General features: G+C 36.4%; 1 protein-coding gene across 6 annotated transcripts in view; it reads left to right on the top strand.

The window, feature by feature from the left end:
• LOC150091205 (voltage-dependent calcium channel subunit alpha-2/delta-3-like) overlaps positions 1–27,428 on the top strand; it is a 1,918,419-nt gene that overhangs the window by 718,275 nt on the left and 1,172,716 nt on the right. For all 6 annotated transcript variants that reach the window (XM_090374703.1, XM_090374689.1, XM_090374699.1 and 3 more), the window contains exons 12-13: positions 6,958–7,036; positions 22,395–22,444. In XM_090374703.1, the coding sequence (XP_090230829.1) occupies positions 6,958–7,036; positions 22,395–22,444 (129 nt within the window). The remainder of the gene's footprint in view (positions 1–6,957; positions 7,037–22,394; positions 22,445–27,428) is intronic.

Here is a 27,428-nt window from a genome sequence, read left to right as displayed (position 1 = left end):
GGAAAGGTCAGGGAATGACCACCGCACATTCCCAGAGCAATATGGCCTTAGTTGCTAATGCTCGTAAAAAACCAAACAAACAAACAAAAGAACTTTTAAATACTGTTCAGACCTATCTTTACACTAATGATCTCTCTATTTCTTGCCATTCTCAGAACATGAGATCCATTGAATGACAACTGCAGATATTATCCCTGAATAAAGTCCAAAGGTGGGCAGGGTTAAATGGCTATCTTCTATAACAGCAGAAAATTGTTGGAATCCACTTTTGTAATCAACAGAAAATGCATACAGATCCTGAACTTCAGATGTCAAACTTTACCATTCTGTTGACTAACAACATCAGATTCTTGGGATTAATCCTTGACCGAAAATAAAATTTCCTTGAGCACATTAAATTTGTGCATACTTCCTGCCTCAAAAAGCTGAATGGACTAAGAGCTTTATCTGTCTTGTCTTGGGGAGCAGATCATATATCTTTGCTGCTCTTTTATAGAGCATTGATCAGATCCCGTTTGGATTATGGTGCTCCTCTCTATGATTCCGCCTGTAAGAGTACACTACGATGGCTGGATCATATATAGCATAGTGCATTGCAGATTGCACTTGGTGCTTCCAGGACATCTCCTACTCATAGTTTATATATTGAAACTATTGAGTCCCCTCTTTACCTCCGCAGAAAAACGCTGCTTCTTAAGTATGCAGCCCGAATACAAAGTTACTGGCAGCATCCTATTGAACCATACCTCATTAATCCACCACTGCAAAATCTCTTTCAGAAAATCAATTTCTGTGGCTTCTCAGCTCCATCCCATCATGGAAAAACTTGACCTTGACCTTCTTCTCCAGGAACCCTACTGTGCTTGCGGTAGAGTTTCTGGATATCCACTTACATACTATAATATACAGACACAAACCAGCTATGCCTTGCAGCTGTCATAATCCGCAACCCAGACCTAGTTATGACCAGACTTGATTCCTTATGCACCTCCCACCTGGCTGCTTTGGCTGTATTTCAGTCCATACAGCCTACTTTCAGTTCGGCACTGACATCCACCCGATTATTGTCACCCTGGAATGGGCTCTTAACCTGCTTTAAGATTCACATGTTATCATTGCAGCTGACTGCAATGTACATTACTAGTTGGTACACTGATGCTACAGTAAATTCACTTGATGCATTTATTGCTGCCCGCAGATTGGAGATCACTAATGTACCACCTACTCCTCAGGAACTGGGGAATCCAACTTGGACATTATCCTTATAACACCCTCCCTCAGCAATTGTCTCCAACAATGGCAGGTGCACGAGTGATCACTGCCTTATCACATACTGTATTAGCATTAGCAAAGGTACATGATGCAAGAAAGCAAGCTTATATAGCATCAGCCAAAAAAAAAAAAAAAAAACCCTTATTTCACCCATCCAGTTGCTCCAAATGTTTGTCAAGTTCTGATTTGAATCTATTTAAGCTATCAACTTCTACAACGACAGATGGAAGTTTGTCCCAGCAATCAACCACCCACTGGCTAAAGGCAAACTTCCGCACATCTATCCTACAACTGTCTTTCCTCAATTTGAATTTATGCCCTCTCAGGTGATTATTCTGAGCAAGAGGAAGAATCCCATCTGCATTGAACATGCTCAAACCATTCAAGGCTTTGATCACCTCGCAGGTGCCTAGTCTCCAGACACTGTAATTTGCAAAACTTAAGCCTTTCTTCATAAGAGTAACCCTTTGTTTCATTCACTAATCTTTGTTGCCCTTCTCTGAACTCGTTCCAATAGCTCTACATCCTTCTTAAAATGAGGCCTCCAGACCTGTATACATTACTCAAGGTGTGGCCTAACCATTGCCTTATACAAGGGGATAATCACCACCTTATCCCTGCTAGAAAAATTCCTGTATGTCATTGACAAGCCATGAGCTACTCTTGCAGACTGTCTGGACTGCTCAGAAAGCTTCATATCTGCCTGCACAATTACCCCCAGGTCCTTTTCATTCTCTACCACTGTCAGTGTGGTACCACAGAGTTGATACGTTACTCTGGGATTACTGCTTCCCATATGTAAATGGGAAATTCCTTTTTTGCACTAGTTTTTTCCTTCATTACTCCATCAGAAAATTCAAGTAATATCTTATGCTGATGATGTTATAAACTGTCTCTTAACAACTGAGGAATAAAAAAAAAAACTAAACTAAATAATTAATGCTGAAAAATCATTTAATGTTTTTTTTTCCCTTAAAAAATGCTCTGAAAGTCAGACTATTTCACTGATCTTCTCAATAGAGATCTTGGTCCGCTGTGATTCTAAGCTTATTTTTAACACCAATATCAACTGAATATTAAACAGAAGTATTAAAATTTATGAATTAATTAACTAATATACACTATGGCAGTGTTTATTAATTAATATACAGTGGCGGGCAAAAAAACTGCATCACCTTAAAAAAAGTAACATTTGTAGTGAAATGTATAAGATATTGTTTGATTATAGTCATTTTGTTTGTCGCAAAGCAAAGGTATTGCATCAGATAATACTTCTATTGCATCAGACGGTAATTGCAAAGCGTTGCATCAGCCTTTTCTATAAATACGGTGTTGGAAGGGTATACACGCTCATTAGTATCCTGTTTAACAGAGGTTTAAGCATGGCTCCATATGTTCAGTTAACACCAAGAAAAAAAATTGTAGCTGTTGCTCTGTCCCAGGAAGGGCTTTCTATGTTGTTGTTGTTATTTGGTTTTTAGGAGCATTAGCAACTAAGGCCATATTGCTCTGGGGATATGCAGTGATCATTCCCTGACCTTTCCGCATCCTCCGTATTTGGTGGTTACAGGCTCGAACCCCGATCTAATCAAGAAGCGTGTGCTATGCACTGCTGATCCTGCTTTCTGTGTGTGTGCTATCACTAATAGGCTGCCACCAGTCAACAGTATCCCGGTTGCGGAAATTAAAGCGTGAACCCAGTGATGTGAAGAGAAGACCTGGATCAGGCCATAAGAGAGTGACTATTCCTTCCCAAGATCGATATTTGAAATGGCTATGCCTTCGTAATCTGACTTGGAAATGGCCTTTGGTGTTGAAACAAGTGCATGAACTGTCCAAAGACAGCTTTCGGAATGTGGTCTTTATGCCTGTCGGCCCAAGAAGAAGCCTTTGTTGACCTAACAAATGAGGAAGAAGCAACTTGTTTGGGCTAAAACACGTTTCATGGACAAAAGAGCAATGGGACACCATCAGCTTTTCTGACAAATCGAAATTCAACCTGCATGGCTCGGATGAAAAGCGAAATGTCAGAAGACGAAAATCAGAGGCATACCATCCTGACTGCATTAACATGGACTGTAAAGTTCCCTGCCAGTCAGATGGTCTGGGGATTCATAACAAGCAAAGGGGTGGGGCGAATTAAGTTTATTAATGGAACCTACACTGCTATCTTGGAAGAGTGCCTGAAACCCGTTATTAGGGATAACCACTGCATTAGGGATAAAACTGCATTTTTCAACACCTTGCCATGCAGTAAAATTGGTAAGTTTTATGTTATTTAGATTTAATGTTGGGTTTGTCTTCTTGTTTCACAAAGCTTAAAACATACTTATACCAATGTTTCCCTTTTTTTTCTCCCTTAAGTTGTAGTCATACCTCAGAAAAACTGGCATTACAGTGTTGGACTGGCCCGGCAACAGTGCACATTTGAACCCTATTGAAAATTGCTGGTACATAAAATGTCATCTAAAATTGCTCAGAAGAAGCCAACAAGTAAGATTCAGCTGCAGGAGAGCATTGTAAGGATGTGGTACCACGAAATTGGGCAACCATATATCTAGAAGTTGATTAACTCTCTGCCAGATTGTTGCAAGGCTGTAATTGCAGCCCAAGGAGGAACAACAAAATATTGAGGACTTATTTTGCTGATTTACAGTACATAATAATATTACGTTAACTCATCATTTCAGTTTGTACACATAAATGCAATAAAATGTATATGTTTGGTTGTCATGATTGCCATTTGTATGATTTCTCATATTTCCATTAATTATGCATTTTACTCTTTGGGATGATATTTATGGCAATTACTTATATCAAGTGGAGTCTTTTTATTGGATTTCATTCACAGAAATATATATCCCGTCTAACAAATGAATTTTGAACATTTCTGCAACCCACAATGCAGCGCAAAACGCATTATTTGCAAAATTCACGAGTGATGCAGTTTTTTTGAATATGATTGCATGATGCAGTGTTCAAATATACATGTAAAGCAGTGTTCAAATATACATAACAAGCAGTCATTAGTCACTACTATAAACATTGAGCCCTCTGAGATATTGATTGACAGTGATTTTGACCAGTGATCATGTAGAGGGAATAAATGTTGTCAATAGACTTTCCATCCCCCTCTTTAATGATTACCATTTTATCCAACAAGCAAAAACTTTGAAATTTTATTTAATAACTTGACCATTGGTGGTTCAGTCATAATCATGGTTTCATTTAAGAGAAATGCCCTCAATCGCCAGGGATTTTATTTGAGGTATGTTTAAGAGAGGCTGTATGGTATATGGAAGGGTAGATTAAGAAAGAGAAGAGAAGAGAAGGAAGGAAGGAAGGAAGGAAGGAAGGAAGGAATGAATGAATGAATGAATGAATGAATGAATGAATGAGTGAGCTTACATTTGTAGCTAGTTGTTTAAGTTTTTTATTTATGTTTATTAAAAAGTGTTTAATCAAAAAATGTCTAAATTTGTAACATAATTTCGGACGTTGTTTTTTGTTATGGTCATCTGCTGGACTAGTGTTATTATTTAGTGTTATCTTGTATGTATGTATGTTGATCCTAACAATAATAGATGAGTATATTGTTAAAAGGCCAAAATTATAAAAATGTTATAGAGAAATTTTCATAGGAAGTGCTTTCTTTCCTTCAGAAGAACCCGAAACAAGAACAGGTTGCATTAAGGCTTGAGGCAAGACAATGCTTAAGACCTACTATAAATTTTTTCATCGTCATTGGCTTGAGGCAATTAATTATAAGTAAGATACTACAATAATGATTCCTTAGCAATATACACTGCCCTACCATTAATATCTGGACACTCTTCCATGGATGGGGACACATATCCTATGCATGCAATACATCACAAAAGCTGCTATAAATTATACACTGGGCTTCAAACACACAATTGCAAAAGTGGGCAGGCAAGATGACACGTTCAACAGAATTAACAGATTTCCAATGTGGAATGATAGTAGGATGCTACATAAGCAAGCGTTCTGTATGAAACATTGCAGTCACTCCAGGGATCCCTAGGTCAATGATTAGTGACATCATATGCAAATGGAAGAGGAATGGGACTGAATCTGCAAAAAACGGGCTGGTAAACCCAAACTCTAATAGAATGGGACGAGAATTCCGCGAAGAACTGTGTGCACAAATCGTAATTTGCCATTGTCTCGAGTAACATAAACCCTGTGTGAGATTATTGGGACTAATGTCAGCGCTAGTACAATACGAAGGACTCCCATGATATGGATTACAATGGTAGTGCAGCTGTTCACAAGCTATTGATCATCTCAACAAATGCTAGCTGCTGATTAACATGGTGTATGGAGCATGAATCCTAGACTGTAGGGCAGTGGAAAACACTCCATGGACAAATGAGTCAAGGTTCGCACTCTACCAGTCTGATGGCAGATCCTGGGTGTGGCAAATGCCAGGGGGACGGTTCATTCCTGATTGTATCCTCCCAACAATGAAGTTTGGTGGAGGTAGTGTCATGATATGGGGCTGCTTTTCATTGTTTGGCTTGGGCCCATTAGTCGTTATTGACAAAACCATGAATACTGTGCAATACCAGGACATCCTGGACAATTATGCACTTCCAACATAATGGCAGTACTTCGGGGAAGGCCCATACTTGTATCATCATGACAACGCGCCATGCCATACTGCTTGGGTCGTAGCAGAGTTGGTTGGGGACATGGGTGTGGAAAAGTTGGATTGGCCAGCCCAGAGTGCTGATCTGAACCCAATCGGGCATGTTTGGGATGTTTTGGATCATTGGGTACATGCATGTCGAGATTGCCCAAAGAACAAGGCCGAATGGAGGAACATATCACCTGACATTTATAAAAAGCTGGTTGAGAGTATGCCACAAAGATTGAAGGCCATCATAAAAGCAAAAGGTTTTATCACAAAATAGTAAATGACAAATTAAAGCTCTTTTTTTTGTCTAAAGGCAGGTGTCTGGATATTAATGGTAGGGCAGTGTATGTTTTACTTAATATTGCAATAAGCATTGTTTCCTGTGTGAATGTTTTTGCTCAAAAGAAAGTTTTCTAATCGAGCAATTGTCCTGAGAAATTAAAGTATCATGCGTTTACTTGATATAGATACTTGGTTAAGAAGGATGTAGGTTATTTAAAATACTCTACATCAATAATTTAAATGACTTTTAAATGCTCATGGGAAAAAAAGCACTTGAAGGGGTGCCTAAAGCTAGTTACATTTGTGAAACTGATTAATAGGTAAATAAAAGCTCACACAGTAAGTAGTAGCTTTTATTTGCTTAACCTGTTCTGTACACACTGAAAGTACTTTGCACAGGCAAAATACTTTCATTGTGTTAAGCTCATAAGCAAGACAAAAAGAAATGCAGAAGAATTCTACTCTCCTACAATAGTAATGTTGAAGTGATGCAAGAACAGGCGGTAGCAACGTTTAATATTCATGCAAATAAATATCATTGGAAAATGCCATTGCTTATATTTGCTTGGAAAAAATGAAAGAGCATTTCTTTATTGCTAGGATCTCAGAGAAACCATCAGAGATTATGATATGTTCCATTTAATCAATTCTTATTTCTTTGAAATATAACTTTGCTGAAAAATACTCCATTTATTAAACTGTGAAGTTAAATGTAGATAATGAGCAATATATCTTCTTTGCAGGTCCGAGTATTTACATATCTTATTGGCCGAGAAGTAACAGATATGCACGAAGTGTACTGGATGGCATGTAACAACAGAGGTAAACTTGCATCTCTACAAAACTATTTGTTTGTTTGTTGTGTAGATAATTACATATACTGAGTGGCTCCTCTATTATATAAAACAAACTGGCTTTCTCTTAAAGAAAATTAATGTATTTTGTTGAACTTTTCACGAGTTAGGCCAGTAGTGACAAATTTTGATCCATAGGAATTTGCAAGAAAGTGGAAATGGGAATCTGTGGGAAGATTGCTCATGGTGTGCTCCATGAATGAGTTACATAGCAAAAACATATAAACTTACTAATCACACTAATTCTGAAACATAAGTTGCTGGAGCCTTTCCCTCAGCATTTCTGGAAGTTGAGATAAAAGTGATTGTGTTAAACAAACAGTTTATGGACAAATTTCGATAAATTTTTTATTATTATTTTTTTAATCGTGGAAGGGATAATTTTGAAGGTGAGCTAGGAATAATTTTGTTTGTTGAACATAATGTTTTATTATCTAGAACAGTAAAACAAAATGATAATTTATATTGGAGGTCCACTACTAAAGTTAGGAAGGGAAAGGGATCTGTGGCTGAAAAGGTGTTCATAACACTAGTTAAATCCTTGAGTCAGTTTTGCCTTGCAGAGGTTAGCAATCTGGATGTGATTCAACATCTCTTATTTCACTTTCCCTTTGGGATTGTAGCTGAACATTTGTTTTGTTATGATCAGAGGTGTATTGCTAAAAGAAATAGTACCGGAATGCTCATCGATTAACTACAAATAGTTACCTATGCTTTTTTCATTTGCAAAAATAAATAAGTCAAAGATTAGAATATTTGTTCAGTATTTATTTATAACTATTAAATAAAAATTTCAAAAGTTAAAAACAAAGACAAAAAATTTAAAAAATCAGAAAAGAAAAAAACGAAAACAAAAACTCCAAAATAATATAAAAAATACTGGTCAGAAGAATCATAGAAATTCCCATACAGGATCGATTACGTATTCTTGTGTGACCGCCTTTTTTGTTTGTTGGTTAACAGCAGAACAATGAGACCGCAACCAAGTTCAGACAAAAATTTTGATTCCATAATTCTAATGATGGACCATGTAGTTTAATAAACAACAAACTTGCCACATGTTCGACAAGAATACGGGATCTTTTCTCTGGTTAATATTAAATTCATACTGCTGAAGCCATTCTTCTGAGAATGGCTTCAGCAGTATGAACGTGAAAGTTCTGAACGTGAATGGCTCTGAAGCCATTCACGTTCAGAAGAATTGCAAGCTATAATTTTGGAATAAGTTTTTAAATGTTCCAAATCTGTGGGCATGCTACGAACACCATTAGCTAAATAATCCCTATAGGCATTCAAACATTTTGTGAAAGATAAATTAAAACAATTACAGAGAGATTCTATTTCATTTTCTCCAAATCCAAGCTCAATTTCAGATGGCCATTCTCTTGGTTCAAGAATTCGCAACTTTTTTGTAATGTCTGAAGTTGAAATTCCTTCAGTAAATTCAGTAGAATCTGTACTAACGCTTAGCCTCTGCTTCATGTTATTAATAATACTGTTTAGAAATTGATTTCTATGAATTAATGTTACTTTGTTATTGTCTGTTAATGTTACTGAAAACAATTGCATTTTTTCAATAGCATCTGAGGCTTCTAACAACTTTTTTTTTTTTTCCTTTTTGAGGATCTTTTAAAAATTCCAAGTAACGAATTGTACGATGAATCAATTTGTCTGCATATACTATTTGTCGTATCTCTTTTTTGCAATGACTCTGAAAGATTCGATAGCTCAAACAATACATTTTACATCAGGGCTAAATTTAGAACAAACTGGATGAAATCGATTGTTCAGTTTTGTTTCAGTTATTATCTTTACTGGCATTTTCAAAATGATGGCATAAAGATGCGAAATTTTGCCGAACTGCTGATACGGTCCTAAAGGAGCTGGTCACCCACCTTACATTAAATACCCATCCAATCCTTTTAATTTCTTTGCTGATGCTGGTAGCACATGCTTCTATTTCTCTCTAGTTTTTTTGGAGATTGTCTGTACAAAGTTTACAGCTTGTCCATAAATATGTGAAGGTTAATTCCATGAACTGCTGATATTGCATCTCCAACTGATAACTCAAGCCGATGGTTTAAACAATGCCATATGATCAAACGCATCACAGTATATTTCATTCGTTGGATCTCTTTATCTAACACATTATACTTTAGTAAGAAACGTTCAAGTTTCGTTGCAAAATTTATATTTTTGTTTTTAAATAAATTTTTAAAGAAATCTTTTAATATATATTTTTAGTAGCAATGGGTAAAATAGATATCATTTCTCCCTCCCCTTTGGTTATGCCATTGTTTCATAATAATATTAAGTGTATAAATTTAATGATTTTCTATTATGACATTTAGAAAAAAGTACCAGACAGTCTTTTCAGTGTGTGCTGGCCCGGATATACCACTGGTTGTGATATTCTTTCTTGATCCATCTGCTCAAGATCCTCAATCCATTTAATTTTGTACATATGAAGGTTTCTATTGATTAATATTTTTTTGTTTCATGATGTTCTTTTACATTTTTTTTTTTTTTTTTTTTTTCAGTCAAGTGTTTGCCTCTCTTTTTGCACGCTGTAATTTTTCTCTTATCTGCTTTTTGTTGCTATCTATGTTTCACCTCCATGTAGTAATGTGGATGCCGCTGTGATTTTATAAAACTTGAACTCTATCTTCCTTTTGTTTTTCCCCCTTTTATAGTTTTGCATGATGTTGCAGATTTCATGGTACCTGTGGAGTTTGTTTTTGATGATATTTGTTTTGTTTTTGATATTATTTTGTTTCTGTTTTTGATATTATCATAGTTACAGGATACATTTGTTCCATTGTATATATTTTAAATATTTTACAATCAACTAATTGAAAAACACTCTTTTTTATATAATTTGATTTCTCACAGGGATTTTTTTATTGAAAGGATGCTGCAGATTTTGTTTTTCTGTTGAAATATTGGGATTGTATGTTTTGTATAGCTGTTATATTGATAAATAGGCCATTAGAGAATTTAAACGATGCTTCACAATCTGTGAATATTATGTATGTTTCAGTGTTAAATTCTTATTTTTTTCAGTGATCTGTTTTATAGTAATGATGCTCTCTGTGGTTAATTTGCTTTTACCAAAACTGTTTTCTTCTTCTTCTTCTAAAAGTATACCCACCAACTCTCTGGATTTAAGTTGAGGAATATACCATTTTTGACTTGCTTTGAACCCCCTCTCTGTCTCATATTTTTCACAAAAAAAAAAAAAAAAGTAAAAACTGATTTCATACCACTAAATTCAGAATTATTTTAAAAGTTCTATAATTTTTCTTCTTACTTTCATTAATGAATTGGCCATCAGGTTTATTGGTCTATATTGCATAAATTAAATTGAAGTTGGAATGTGGGAAACACTTAGTATTGATCTCTGTTATGTGCAACTTTGGAATTTCATTGTAATTTTTTTGTATTCATGTCTCATGTGAAGTTTAATAATGTAATTTCCAGAGAAATAAGAAATTAAATTTTATAAGGCATATGCAAAATTTTCCATATATTATACAATCTGGAAAAGGTAAAACATTTGTTTTATGTTCTGTGTATAGCTGTGATTTTTCAATTTAAAGTAGCAGAAAATGATATACTCAGACATTTGCAAACAAATAAGCATAATGTACATAATAATAAACATAAAAAACAATGTAGCATGCATGGAAAGAAATGCAAAAAAAATATGTAACGATGTTTGTTCGTTTGTGCTATTTATAATAAAAGATAATCTTCCTCTGGGTTGTGAAAATCATGGAGGTATTGTTATTTAGAAATACTTTTCTCAATAATGAAATAGCAAAAAATGCAAATTGGAAGAACGAAAATAGCAAGCGTTGTTAATGAAATTGTACAGAGAAGGAAAGAAGTGATTGCTCTGAAAAATATGCCATTTTTGATTTCTGCAGATGGCAGTAAAAAAAAATATATATATATATATTATCAGATAGAAAGCAGCTTGTTCTCATTTCCAGCAGTGAATAGTGACTTTACACATTGGGCACTTCTGAACAACCTGAAAAACAGATATTTTTTCACAAAGCTGTCTGGGAGCTAGTATTGTTAATGTGCCTACTAAAAATTGGAGTAGCAGAGTTATTAAAATAGGAGATTGAGCACTTAGTGATAATAGGTTGTTCTCATCAGATTACTAATTTGTGTGCTGTAAAGGGGACTGTATGTGTTCCTGTAAAAATGGATGAATATTTGGTGGAAATTTCCTTCTATCTAGAAAGAAGTGCTAAAAGGAGAGATAGATTTAAACAATTTCAACTTATTCATGACAATGTAGTAAAAATATTTTGAAGTATGTCTGCTATCTTTGGTTAAATGTCTAGCTATACTTGTATAACTGTGGTAGCCTTTGATAAGTCTATTTAAAGAGGTCAGAAGTGGTGAGAAGAGCCATTTGAGTACTTTACAGAGTTAACAAATTGAAAAGTACAACAAACAATCACTTGTTGGTGGTATTGACTCATGTTCATTATTTTATTTGTTATTTGGTTTTTTTTTTAGGAGCATTAGCAACTAGGGCCATATTGCTCTGGGGATATGCGGTGTTCATTCCCTGACCTTTCCGCATCCTCCGTATTTGGTGGTCACGGGCTCGAACCTCAGTCTAATCAAGAAGCATGTGCTATGCACTGCAGCTCCTGCCCACCTGGCTACAGGGACGCCACTCATGTTCAAACCTAGTTCATGATCCGAAAGAAGTTTTGAAAGAAAAAAAAAAGTGAATAAACTCCTCAAGAAATTTATTAAAATTTCTAGAAAGTCTGTTCATGTTCCTCTCTTCTGAACTGAATAAAACAATTTGCTTGTTTCTTTTAACTGTTTGTTTCTTCTAAATGTTATGCCAAAATTTGAATTCAAAACAGCTTTTGGAACTAACATCTCTTGCATCCATATACTGAAGTCATTACTCCTTGTTATGTTGAAGAATGTGATGTGAAAATGTGTTATATCAACAATTTTAAATCTTTCACTTCCATTTTTGAAATTAGACAGAATCAGGATGATGATTCTGACTTAGTAGGCATAGACATCACTTCATAGGCATCTCTTTACCAAGGTCATGGAGAGTTTAAAACAAGAGGAAAAGATTCTGTTTTGTGTAGTAAGAAAGTATTATTGAAAATAAAGAAATAATTGAAGTAATAGATGTTTTGTAGTATCAGTTCTGTCAGTTTCAGTTTGAGAACCTACCAGATGCCATTATGAAAGAAGAAGATCAATTGATCCAAGAAAAAAACTGAAGGAGATGGTTTATGCATGGGTACTGCATGTACATAATTTCTACTACTCAGGTAGTATGAATGCATCATTTAATTATATCTCACATTGTGAATATCTTCACAACAAATGGCCGAGGTATTGCACTGCTTTGAATAAGTAAAGTTTCACCAGTGGAGAAGACTAATGTTACTTATTCTCAGCAGATATCACCACCCAGACAGTACCATTTCGAAGCTTGTTGACTTACTCATCGGTGGGTGGGTGGGCAGATACCCTGTTGTTGCAATAGTGACAACCCAGTTATGAAGTATCACTCATTGTGGAGGTATTCACAATATGAGATATAATTAAACAACATTTAGCCAAGAATATATTTTTAGATTAAACCACGCACACTGTCAAATCTCTCTCATATTGTGGCATTATACTTCAAAACTGGGTTGTCACTATTGCAACAACAGGGTACCTGCCCACCCACTGATGAGTAAGCCAATGAGTTTCGAAATGGTGCAGTCTGGGTAGTGGTATCCACCGAGAATAAGTAATATTAGTCTTCCTCACTGGTAAAGCGTTACTTATTCAAAGCAATGCAGTACCTTGGCCACTCGTAAAAGTATTCACAATATGAGATGTAATTAAACGAAGCATTCATGCTACCTGTGTAGTAGAAATGATGTTTGTGCAGTACCTATTCTTAAACCTTCATACTCTTAGCATTTAGCCAAGAATATATCTTTAGATAAAAGAAGAAAAAAATTGATGTACAGAGATCCTTGTATGTTTATCCAAGGAACTCTGTACATCAATTTGACAAGTGATTATGCATGTGGTGGTGACAAGTGTATTCATGCATACAGATGTACATCAACTGACAAGTGTATGCATATGGGAACTGGTAATATAATAAATTATCTCTAGTCATGCTATATCCATTTTAACAGTTCCTCATAGGAATGCCGAATGTGAGAGGATATTCAACCAGGTGGTGGTCAGGACAAACATACACTTCAGATCTTTGCTCTCTGTTGAAGAAATGTCCTTGACAGCCAAATCTAGACAGCAGGACCAATTTTATTAAGAAAATTTTGACTTGTCATTTCTGAAGTGGTCTGCAACAATACCTTTCTTGAAGCAATCATAATCAATTCTTGCCAAGCAGATAATTCAAATAGAAATTTACAGAAATAAAAATTCTAGAAGCTAATGTTTGAAAGCATACTCTATTGGTAACAATTCTATGGCTGTACTTTAATATAAAATATTTTGTCAGCAAATTTTAGTTTCAAATCCAAAGAGTGGATTTAAAAAAACTCCTGTTTTCCAACTTTTTTCCCAAAGAGTTCTACTTTTCTTCCCTTTCTTTTACAGTTACATGATCGCCAGCTTTTTAAAACTTAAAAGTAAGCTAGTATATAGAAGTGAGACATTTGTTATGGCAGTATGCCTTTTGTTTAAAATATTTATGCTCCCTTATGTATAGAAATTTTTCACTGTTTATTTAGAAGGTTTATTTTTGACATGAATTTCAATCAGCTTTCTTAAATGAAAACGTCACCTGAGTTTTTAGCCATTATTTAAGGTACTCCACAAAGTCTCCAGCACTTTTTTGCATATTAGCATTAGCATTAGCATTAGTAGAGGCATATGATGCAAGAAAGCAAGCTTATTCAGCATCAGCCAAAAAAAAACAAAAAAAACACACCACTCCCATTTCACCCCTCCGTTCGCTTGAAATACCTGTCCAGTTGAGCCTTAAATTTGTGTAGGCTATCAACTTCAACAACAAGTGATGGAAGTCGGTTCCACCAACCAACCATCCGCTGTCCAAAGGCAAATTTCCGCACATCTATCCGACATCCGTCCTTCCTCAATTTGAATTTATGCTCTCTGAGTTGATTATTCTGAGCAAGATGAAGAATCCCATTGGCATTGAGCATGCTCAAACCATTCAAAGCCTTATACACCTCTATCAGATCATCTCGCCGGTGCCTAGTCTCCAGACTCTGTAATTTGCAAAACTTAAGCCTTTCTTCTTAAGAGCAACCCTTTGTTCCATTCACTAATCTTGTTGCCCTTCTCTGTACCCATTCCAGCAGCTCTACATCCTTCTTGAAATGAGGCCTCCAGACCTGTATACAGTACTCAAGATGTGGCCTAACCATTGCCTTATACAAGGGAATAATCACCTCCTTATCCCTGCTAGAAAAATTCCTGTATATCATTGACAAGACACCATGAGCTACTCTTGCAGCTCGTCTGCACTGCTCAGAGAACTTCATATCTGCCTGCACAATTACCCCCAGGTCCTTTTCATTCTCCACCACAGTCAGTGTAGTACCGTAGAGTTGATACATTGCTCTGGGGTTACTGTTTCCCATATGTAGTACTTTACATTTGTCAATGTTAAACTTCATTTGCCACCTCTCAGCCCATCTGTTCAACCTTTCCAGATCCTGTTGCAGCAGCATAGCGTCAGTGGTGTCCTTAACAACCCTACCAACCTTTGTATCATCTGCAAACTTGGACATTAAACTTGATATCCCATCATCAATATCATTCATAAACACCGAAAACAACAACGGACCCAACACTGAACCCTGAGGAACTCCACTAATAACATTAGTCCACGTTGAGCAGTGTCCATTGATTACCACTCTCTGTCTTCTGCCACTCAACCATCCCCTTATCCATTGATTACCACTCTCTGTCTTCTGCCACTCAACCATCCCCTTATCCATAGCAGCAATTTGCCTCCAATGCCACACCGCTCCAATTTGTGCAGCAGTCTTCCATGTGCAACAGTATCAAAAACCTTTCTAAGATCCAAATATATAATATCAAAGTTATTCCTTGCATCCAGTTCTTTTGTGACTACATCATAGTATCCAATCAAATTGGTCAGGCAAGGCCTGCCCTTAACAAAACCATGCTGCATCTGAGCTATAACTGAATTCTTGTCTAGATGATCCTGCAGTGCTTCTTTAACCAGTGCCTCCATTAATTTACCTGGAACAGAAGTTAAACTAACAGGTCTATAATTACTTGTGTCAGCCTTTGATCCTCCTTTGTGAATTGGGGTTACATTTGCACATCTCCAGTCTATGGGTACCTCCCCTGAGTCCAAAGAAGCTCTCATAATTATGGCTAGGGGTTTGCTTACTTCCTTTGCTGCCTCCTTTAATATAACTGGATAGATCCCATCCACCCCAGGTGCCTTTTTTATGTTTATCCTCAACAATCTCTCCTCCACTTTCCTCTCAGTTATTACAAAATCATCCAGCTCACTGCCAACGTTTACTTTACCTACATCATTCTCCTTCCTGAATAACTCCTCATGCGTGAATGTAGATGCAAAATACTCATTTAGATTGTTAGCCACCTGAGCAGGATCCTCAACTATTGAACCATCAATATCCAGTGGACCAATCTGATTCATCCCTTTCCTTCTTGAGTTTAAATAGGTAAAGAACTCTTTTCTGTTTTTCTTTGCATCCTTTGCCAAGGATTTTTCGTAGTCTGCCTTTGCCTGCCTAATCTCCTTTGTGACTTGGTTACAGACCAACTTATATCTATCATAGGCTTCCATGTCACCCGTTAATTTGTATGTATCCCATGCATTTTTCTTCTCTGCCACATGTCTCATTAGTTCATCTGACAACTATTTAGGCCTAAACCTTGAATAATATTTCTTAGTTGGTATGTAAAGCCTGGTAGCCTCCAAGATTAGTTCCTTGAATGCTTCCCATTTTGAGTTTGCTGTTGGTAACGTCATCAGTTGGTCCCACTGTATAGAATTTAAATACTGTCTCAGACCATCATAGTCGCCTTTACGAAAACAAAAACCCTTCCCTTTACCTCTGATGGTAGGTACCTCCTTGAGTAAATCCCACTTCAACACACTGTGATCACTGCCACCTAGTGGTTCATTTATCTGCAGATTCTTAATGCATGACGAATCACTACTGATAATCAGATCAAGAGTATTGCTCCCTCTTGTTGCCTCACGAACATGCTGATGTAGAAAACAATTATCCAATAAATCCACAAAAGCCTGCCTAGTGTGCGAGTGACCAACCCACAAATTCTAGTCAATATCTGGGAAATTAAAATCCCCCATTATAAGACTCTCTGATTTACTGGCCCACTCTATTTCCCTGTACAATATCTTATTATACTCATCAGAGTCATTAGGCCTATAGCACACTCCTACTCTCAATTTTGATTTCCCTATGCTTATGTCACACCAAACTGACTCGACACTGCCCTGTCCATCGATGTTCACTGGCTTCACTTCCTTAGACTTCATGTGTTTTTTAACTAATAGCATAACCCCTCCTCCCCTCCTGTCCTTTCTATTCACATTGTATTCCCCAAATTCCAGTTCTGCATTCCTTATATCTGTGTAACACCACGTCTCTGATATCCCAACAATATCTGCCTTTGATGTTTTGAGCAATACCTCAAATTCATTAAATTTATTTACCAAACTCCTAGCATTGGTGTACACGCAGGTATACATGCACCTGTTTCTATTCTTGGCTACCCTAACACAACCCATGTGTTTACTTGTACCGCAATGACTCCCAGCAGTCTCTGAAATATCCTGCATCTTGTTTTTCAGGCTTCTGCTCATTTCAATAGAATCAGTGCAAGAATCACTTCCACCTCTGCCAGTGGCTACTGTTAATCTATTAGTCCTTGTATTCCCCCCCAACTAGCAGTTTTCCGACCCACCTAACTCTGCCTCGACAGCATCAGCAAAAATTCTTGCACCCTTTCTATTTAAGTGTATCCCATCCCTGTAGAAGCAATCTCTCCTGTTAACAAGTACAGTCCAGGCTGAAAAAAATTCTATCCCTTGAGCCTTGCACAATCCCTCCAGGGCCGAATTGATCGACAAGGCTCTCATCATATACTCCCTCCTATCGTGTCTGGGGAGAATTGCAGACACTTTCAAATTCAACCCTAATTCATGGCTTTTTTTCAACAGTGACCTGTACTTGCTAAGTAATTCCGCCGGTCTCCTACTCTTAATATCATTAGTGGCAACGTGTACAACTATATCACCTTTTGTGCCCTTAAAAGATGATATCCGCTCTACAACATCATCAACCTTTGCCCCTGGCAGACATACCCTGGTCCTATTCCACCTATCCTTTTTACAAAGCATGTTCTCCGCTCCCCTGACAATAGAATCACCAACAACTACTAGTTCCTGTGGGACCAGCGCATTCTGCCTTGGGGGCTGGCGTTATGTCGTGTGATGACCAAGTGCAACCTCTGGCATTGGTGTGGGCAGCTGAGAGCTCGATGGGCCCCCCCCTCACTTTTAATCCTTCGAGGGCATCCACTCTATCCTTCAAGCTCTCATAAAGGCCCATAACAACGCTGAGTTGTCGCCTGATTTCCTTGCACTCCTTACATCGTGTACACACAAAGACATCCCCCTTGGCAGTATCGTGTCCCGTACCCGACTGCTCCGCAAACATCAAGCAAACAGTGCATTTTAAAAGACTGTGATTCAGAGGGCAACTGCCCCCCCTCAGTTCTCCCCTGAACCACAGCACTCCCATTAGCTTGAGCCTTTTGCTTTGCTGCTCTGGTCTGAGTCATGATTCCGATTTAATTCAATAAAATTTCAAAACAAAATTAAATCCTTAAGTTATATCCCAAAACAGTTATAACGCTATATTTATTTTTTCGGTATCTAGTGTTTTCTACGAGTTCCCTTTATATAACTTCCGTATCACGTGTACCACTATAGTTATGTATTAATTATTTGTTACGATTAAGTCGTTATATATATATATATATATATCTGATAATTAAAACAAATATGATATTTAAAATAAAAACATCAGCCAGTAGTACGGCAATAATGCAGAGCGAAACGAAACGCAAAATAATATAAAATAAACAAACAGGGAAGGGAAAGTAGAGATAATAGGACAAAAAGGTCGTCGATAATCCCCTGTAAAATTTAGTCAATTAAGTCATTAAACCCAATTAATAAAAAATGTAAATTTAAAATAATGCCAATTATAAATAATTTAGCGGTACCCCCCCCTCGAAGGTACCAGTTCCAAAAAAAAACGTGAAATATCACCAAAAAAGGGTTAAAGAAACTGCCAAGAAACTAAAATATCAAAATGATAGACTGACCATCATGCCCCATATCGACAGAGGACCACGAGGCCAATAATGGTCATGGAATCGCTGCATTTCAATCGTCATACAAATCATCGCAAAGGCAGAAATATCGAAGAACCAAACACCTCCATTCTCCGATAGATCAACCAATGCAGAGGATTTGCATGGCGGTGGTCCTTATGCAGCGAAAAATAAACTATAGAACAGACAGCACTCTTGATCAGAGCCACACCACTGACATAATGCAAGCTTAACCAGCTTATATAATAGAAAGGAAAAGAATAGATGGCGGCACAGGCGCTGCTTATTTAGCATATCAACCCACTACTACCACTAATTTATATTACGTGAGATAAAAGTTAGGCAAAAGTAATAAAAATAAATAAATATGGCTATGTAGCTATCATTAGAGGCAGCAAATGCACATCCTATCCTCCACATGATGCCTAATTATATCTGATAATTAAAACAAATATGATATTTAAAATAAAAACATCAGCCAGTAGTACGGCAATAATGCAGAGCGAAACGAAACGCAAAATAATATAAAATATCTCACATAATATATATATATATATATATATATAGAGTTAAAAGTACAATTTAATTGACAATAAAGTTTATCAAGATTAATAGATTTACTGATTAATTGACAATATTATATTATGCACTATACTACACTAAGCTTATGCTATCGTGTATAAATGGCGGGAATTCACGAACGATACTTCTACGGACTCGTAAGTATTGATTAGCTTCCAAATCTCGCTATCTCAATTTAGAATAAACTGAGGATCCTGACTAGGTCTATAATCTACTTATAGAAGATAATTTAATATAACAATTGGTTAATAAATCGACTAAATTTGGTTAAAAAAAAAAGACCTCTCGTTCAATTTGTAACACGTAGATTTGATACCGTTACCGATACTAAGTAATACCTACAAAATCTCTGTCTAAGTTAAACTTTAAACTAAGTATCGTAACTAGGAATATAAAGCTACTCTAGAAATAAGTTAATATGACAATTTAAGCTAATAAATCAGAAAATAAATCAGGAAAAACTTCTCTGTTCCAAGAGCGTCAAAGAGCTTCGTCCGCACAGGCTATACTCGTACCCAGAATTATTTTATGGTGAATTATATTTAAACAGTTCTGAATGTACTCCATCAGATTGATAGTTTTTTTGATTAAAACTTCATGAAGTTTTTTCATATTAAGAGGATCAATTTCAGTGTAAATTTTTATAATGTTCACTGCTGTTATTCTTTTATTGCATTAACTTTAGCTTGATTAATATGTGCACTTAAGTATTTCATGACAGCAAAAAAAAAAAAAAAAAAAAAGAACACCACCCACCTCATCTGTCCATCCTTTCTAATAGTTTAATTCTTCCTTAAATTTGGAAGAATTTAACTTATCCAAACTACCCCACAGCAGCATCACTTTGGATAATGTTATCATAAAACTGATAATGTTTTATGATAACATTATCATAAAACGTTATCTGTAATGATTATAATAAGCAGCATGCATTGTATTAGTTACCAAATTCTTCTTAATTGCATTGTTATTTTTATAATTTTAATAATTATTATTAATAGTGGTCTTTAATCCTATTGATAATCCTGCATCCAAATTTTAAATTAAGAGCATGTGGTGGAAATCAAGTCAGCATAGCAGAATGGTTAAGTGAGAGTGCAAAGGCACATACATTTGAGTGAACTGTGGGTTCAAACTCACAAGACTGCTAAATACAGTTGACAGTTGTATTCATTGTCAAAGTGATTAATTCTAAACTACTCTGACAAGTATAAACAGAAACTTTAAAAATTTCTTCTTCTCAGTTGACATTTTATATGAAATTGGATTGGTTACCTGATACAATGGTAGTATATTTAGCCTGGACACAAGTTGTTTCAGGTTACTGATCTGGAGTACTAAGCAGGGAGAGGTTTTTTTTGTAGTGTTAAGCTGGATTGTGTAGGTGATCCATGGGTATAAAAGGTTTGAGAAATACTTTCAGATAGCATGAGAAAATTACCTTCTCTGTTTTAAGCATTTTTATGTTGAATTATGGCTAATAATTCAACAGAATTGTTTGAGGCCTTAAATGGATTGAGTAAATGAAATGTGGAGGATGGCATATTAACTCTTGCATGGACAACACATAAATGAGAGATAAATTTAAATTGGAAAAAGGATGGTTGTAGGATAAATGTATGAAAATTTGCCTTCAGCAAGAGAGAGAGAGAGAGAGAGAGAGAGAGATAGTGAGAAACTGATTGTTGGAACAAACTACCATCTGGTGTTTTAGAGGTGAGGCAGATAGTTCGAATAAATTTAGAATTTATTATTATAATTTGTTACATGTTAGTAAAAGGGAAGAATTAGATAAAGGATGGACAGATGAGGTAGGCAGTGTTTTTGCCACAACTAATATTAGAAATAGAAAATATGATTGTAGTTTTGTGAGTACATTTGTAAATAGTGAGGTTCAAATTCTGTGTGTTTTTTAAGCATTCTTGCTTCAGATAACATGAAATATAATGAAGAATATGTCTTCTGGAAATGAAACGAAACATAGTGAATGTGCAGGTAAATCTTTCATTTTTTTTGTTATAAAGTTAAATAATTGCTGAAAGATAAAAGAGAACCTTCATGTAAGTTGCTATGCTTCTATTCAAAGCCCTACTAGTTTCATTTAAAGTATCTGATAGGTTCGAAAAAGCCATACAATTCTTGAGAGATTTTTATTTTCTGCTGCAATTAGATACTCATTCAAATATGCAAGGTTCATCCAAGATAGCATAACACAGTATTATTCAGTTTCTTAATCTGGAGGCTATATAAAAATTCGAAATATGACTATAAACAAATTGTTACTGTGAAGGAAGAAATTTTTTGGAGACTGATCCTTGTCCATGACAAGCTGACAGTTTTCACAGAAGAAAACATTATCATCAAGGCAGACCATTGTATGACAGGTATTGTGGCCAGAGAAATGGATATTAATCATGGGTCTGCCTGAGTCATCCGCCACAGAGCTCAGTAGGTCTATTCAAAGTGTTCTCAGGAGTTTTAAAAATAAACTAAAATCTTTGTAAATGAGATGTTTTGTTAATACCAAATGCAATATAAAGAGATAGGAAATGTCTTCTTGGATTGTATAGTGCAGATATTTTGAACCCGAAAGTGCAAGTGATGTATCATGCATTGAAAACATAATTATAACCATTGCTGAAGAAATTCAGGGTTTTTAAAACTGCTGGAAACTGCTTACACCCTACCATTCTTTTTGCCACAGGGACTTTTGTTGCTGTGGCATTTCATGTGCAGAGGTGCACTGCAGACCTAGAGTTGATCTGCAGTGTGCTATCAGAAACAAGGCCTAGATTTACAATGTCATTTTGTTACATAACAATTTACAATCACAGACAACACAGCATACTATGGCAACCAGCCAAAAACTTCACAGGAAAATGAATCAGGTTCTTGATCATTTCCCATTTCATATGTACAGTCTAGATTTTGATTCCTTGCAATTTTTTATGTTTTTGAAAAGCTGAAAATAAAATGAAACTGGCAGGATTTTGATTCCCCATGGACAGTGAGGTTTAGAAACTATCAAACAGTGGTAGACAACAATCAAAAGACTCATGAGTCAGTATATAAAAAAAAATCTGATATATTTATGGAATAAGTACCTTAAGCATTGTTAAAAATTTTTTTAGAAATAAAGATATTGGTAAAGAAAATGCTAATTTTCATTTGACTTGCCCTTTTTTATATAAAAATAGTAACTTTAATTAAATACCCAGCATGTGTGTGATATATACACATTCTACCTCAATTAAGAGTTTCAAATTTTATTGTCTCTTTTAATATATAAGATTTAAAGTACATTTTGTTATTTTCAGGTTATTATACACATGTAACAACACTAGCTGAAGTTAGAGAACAAGTCCAGGTTAGTAACCTAAGCATATTTTAAATACTTGTATATCTCTGTTAATGTAGAAAGGTGATTCAAATTTGACCCATAGGAGCTGATAGTTTGTGATTGAACAGAATTAGCATTAGCCTATTAATTCCCCTATTAATTTCCCCCACTAATTTGTTTAAATTCTTCATAAATTCTTCCCTGAATTTATTTAAGCATCAACTTCCACAACAACAAATGGAAGTTTTTTTTCCAGCAATCAACCACTCACTGGCTAAAGGCAAATTTCTGCATATCTATTCTGCAACCATCCTTCCCCAATTTGAATTTATGTGTGTAGTCTGAGCAAGAGGAAAGATCCCATTAGTATCCCACTTGCTCAATATATTTAAAGCCTTAACACTTTAATCAGATCACATCACAGGTGCCTAGTCTCCAGATGCTGCAATTTGCAGAGCTGTGGTAAGAGCACCCTTTGTTCCCCAAACCAACAGCTCTACATTCTTCAAAATGAGGTCTCGAGACTTGTATGTAATATTCAAGATATGGCCTGATGATTGCTTTATACAATGGGATAATCACCTTATCCCTACTAGCAAAATTCCTGTATATCATTGACAAAACCCCATGAGCTCTCCTGGCTGTCTGCATTGCTCAGAGAACTTCATATTCAACTGCACAATTATCCCAGGTTGATTTCATTTTCCACTACTCTGAGTGTGGTACCACACAATTGGTACAGTACTCTAGGGTTTCTGCTACCTATATGCAGTACTTTGTATTTGTCAACGTTGAACTTCAATTGCAGTTTCTCAGCCCATCTGTCTAACTTTTCTAGATCCTGTTGCAGTAGCATACTGTCATTAAGCACCTTGCCAACCTTTGTATCATTTGCAAACTTGGACATTAAGCTTGACAGTGCCTTCATCAATGTAATTGATACTGTTGCACATGGAAGACTACTGAAGGCAAATTGTTGCTATGGATAAAGGGGTGGTTGAGGGGGGGAGAAGACAGAGAGTGGTAATCAATGGACACTGCTCATCGTGGACTAATATTATTAGTGGAGTCCCTCAGGGTTCAGTGTTGGGTCCATTATTGTTTTCTGTATTTATAAATAATATTGATGATGGTATATCAAGCTTAATGTCCAAGTTTGCAGATGATACAAAGGTTGGCCGGGTTGTTAGGGACACTACTGATGCTATGCTGCTGCAACAGGATCTGGAAAGGTTGAGCAGATGGGTTGAGAGGTGGCAAATTAAGTTTAACATTGACAAATGTAAAGTACTACATATGGGAAACAGTAACCCCAGAGCAACGTATCAATGCTGTGGTACTACACTGACAGTGGTAGAGAATGAAAAGGACCTGGGGGTAATTGTGCAGGCAGATATGAAGTTCTCTGAGCAGTGCAGATGGGCGTTCTCTGACCAGTGACAAGACACCATGAGCAAGAGTAGCTCATGGTGTCTTGTCAATGATATATAGGAATTTTTCTAACAGGGATAAGGAGGTGATTATTCCCTTGTATAAGGAAATGGTCAGGCCTCACCTTGAGAACTGTATACAGGTCTGGAGGCCTCATTTCAAGACGGATGTAGTGCTGCTGGAACGAGCACAGAGAAGGGAAACAAGATTAGTGAATGGAACAAAGGGCTGCTCTTACGAAGAAAGGCTTAAGTTTTGCAAATTAGTGTCTGGAGACTAGGCACCTGCGAGGTGATCTGATAGAGATGTATAAAGCCTTGAATGGTTTGAGCATGCTCAATGCCGATGGGATTCTTCCTCTTGCTCAGAATAATCACCTGAGAGGGCATAAATTCAAATTGAGGAAAGACAGATGTAGGATAGATGTGTGGAAATTTGCCTTTAGCCAGCGGGTAGTTGGTTGGTGGAACAGACTTCCATCCTTTGTTGTTAGCATTAGTAGAGGCATTTGATGCAAGAAAGCAAGCTTATGCAGCATCAGCCAAAAAAAATAAAATAATAATAATAAATAAATAAATAAAAAATAACCACTTCCACTTCACCCCTCTGTTCATTCAAAATACCTGTCCAGCTGAGCCTTAAACTTATTTAGGCTATCAACTTCCATGACAAGGGATGGAAGTCTATTCCACCAACCAACCACGTGTTTATTTGTACCCCAATGATTCCCAGCAGTCTCTGAAATATCCTGCATCTTATTTTCCAGGCTGTGGCTCATTCCAATAGAAGCAGCGCAAGAATCACTTTCACCTCTGCCAGTGGCTATTGTTAATCTATTAGTCCTTGTATCCCCCCAATCTAGCAGTTTTCCGACCCACCTAACACTGCCTCGATAGCATCAGCAAACATTCTTGCACCCTTTCTATTTAAGTGTATCCCATCCCTGTAGAAGCAGTCTCTTCTGTTAACAAGTACAGACCAGGCTGAAAAAAATTCTACCCCTTGAGCCTTGCACAATCTTTCCAGGGCTGAATTGATCGACAGGGCTCTCATCATATACTCCCTCCTATCCTGTCTGGGCAGAATTGCAGACACTTTCAAATTTAACCCTAATTCACGGCTTTTTTTCAACAGTGACCTGTACTTGTTAAGTAATTCCGCCGGTCTCCTACTCTTAATATCATTAGTGGCAACGTGTACAACTATATCACCTTTTGTGCCCTTAAAAGATGATATCCGCTCTACAACTTCATAAACCTTTGCCCCTGGCAGACATACCCTGGTCCTGTTCCACCTATCCTTTTTTACAAAGTATGTTTCCCGTTTCCCTGACAATAGAGTCACCAACAACTACTAGTTCCTTTGGGACCAGCGCATTCTGCTTTGTGGGCTGCTGCTGTGTTGCGTGATGACCAAGTGCAAGCTCTGACATTGGTGTGGGCAGCTGAGAGCTTGATGGGCCCTTCACTTTTAATCCTTCGAGGGCATCCACCCTGTCCTTCAAGCTCTTCTTGTGGAAGTTGATAGCCTAAATAAATTTAAGGCTCAGCTGGACAGGTATTTCGAACGAACGAACGGAGGAGTTCACTCCTCTGTTCCACTTCAGTGGAAGGGTTTTTTTTTTTTTTTTTGTTTTTGGTTGATGCTGCATAAGCTTGCTTTCTTGCATCATATGCCTCTACTAATGCTAAATATTTAAAACAGCAATTGGCCCAACACTGAATCCTGGGGGATTCCCCTAATAAGATCAGTTCACAAAAAGAAATACCCATTTATTACCACTCGCTATCTTCTGCCACTCAAACATCCCTTTATCCATAGCAGAAACTTGCCCTTAATGCCATATTGCTTCAATTTGTACAGCAGTCTTTTGTGTGTAATGGTATTGTATGATATTGCAGTGTGTGTTTGAACTAGTCATATACTTTCATCAATCTGCTGAGGGGATATTTCATGTTGCCGAGGAAAAGACATTGCCTCTCATTTAGAAAGGTTTGGGTTTCAGTTTTTACCACAAAGCGTCCTCTCCATTATTCTTGCTTTTTCATTCTGTAGATATGAAAACTGCTCCCGCGTCTACAAATTAGTACACAATTTTGTTTTTGAAGGGGGGGGGATTGAACCACCAGAGGACTTGCATTAAATTGTGAGCTCATTTGCCAGAAGAAAGATGCTGATAATTTTGAATATTGATTATAATATCATGTTGTTCTGTACACTTAAAATCTCTTTGTGCTTGAAATGTCCATGTCAAATTTGAATCAAGTCAGGTGAGTGTGAAGTTGTGCAGTTCAAACAGTACATATTTTTATTTAGCTATATGAATTCATAAAACATTGTTATGTAAAATTAATGAATGCCCTACTAATTTTACAATCACTCTATAATAATTGCTCATCTGCTGTTGATGTTCAAACGTGTATTATGTTAGAGTCACAAAAGATCTCAGAAGAACCACCAACTTCTTGAAAGCACAAATATACAAATTTTTCAATATTTGAAGAAGCATGACAGTTGGCACCTCCGTAGCCAGGTGGGCAGGAGCAGCAGTGCATAGCACATGCTTCTTGATTAGACTGGGGTTCGAGCCCGTGACCACCAAATATGGAGGATGCGGAAAGGTCAGGGAATGACCTCCGCATATCCCCGGAGCAATATGGCCTTAGTTGCTAATGCTCCTAAAAACCAAATAACAATAACTAACATAACATGACAGTTACGGACATTCATTAAATTGGAAATTACTATTCAATATTCCATCTGCATCTTATTTCCTGCAGGAAGTGTGTTTGTAGACAGAGGAGAAGGGGAGTTCTTTGCAAAGCCCATACTAATAATGCAACCAATGGCAGTTATGTGAAGTTTTCGTGATTTGATATTTTTTCAAACATTTCTGTCCACCTTGATCCCTCATTTGACTTCTTTTTCTTGGGCATATAATTTGCAGTTTTCTTTTGAACATCATTTATTTTGTTAATTTTTTGAATTTGGATGAACTTACCTTATTAATTAAAACTAAGGATCTTATCTTCTTTATCAAAAAGTGAAAACAGTGAAACAGGTGTGTAAATATTTATTGTCTTCACCATATCCTTGTATCTGTCTGTAACTACTTGTCTACTAGTGGACAAATTTTAATGAAATTTTATGTTTAGTCTTCTAGAAAGATTTGTTGAGCCATTCCAAATTTCAAATTTTCATTAATCAGATGAGTTCATTCAGCATTTTTTTTTTTTTTAAAGTTAAATTTCAAGTTATTTTTATGCATAAATAAAATTTTGTTTTGAATGTTTCACTGTTAGTCAACAAAGAAATGTCGGATAGCAAACTTTCAGCATGTGTTCTGTTAGTTTTGGGAAGGTTTTAGGATCAGTTGCAATTCAAATCTGGACTGTGGATTCATTCAATGCTCGTGTGATAAGTAATGGTCATTTTTTGGGATGTTGAAATATCACTTGAGAACGTTGCATCGACAAACTTTTAAGAAAATCGACAAAAACTTTTGAGGAAGTTTGGTCATAATTGGTCTTAAAAACTTTTAAGGAAGTTTTTAAGACCAATTACGATTCCATAACCCACA

Source organism: Mastigoproctus giganteus, chromosome 1 (genome assembly GCF_048544385.1).
Source record: "Mastigoproctus giganteus isolate SK-2022 chromosome 1, ASM4854438v1, whole genome shotgun sequence".
Lineage (NCBI taxonomy): Eukaryota > Metazoa > Arthropoda > Arachnida > Uropygi > Thelyphonidae > Mastigoproctus > Mastigoproctus giganteus.
The sequence above is the reverse complement of the archived record's forward strand: the minus strand, read 5'-3'. Positions and strand labels throughout refer to the sequence as shown.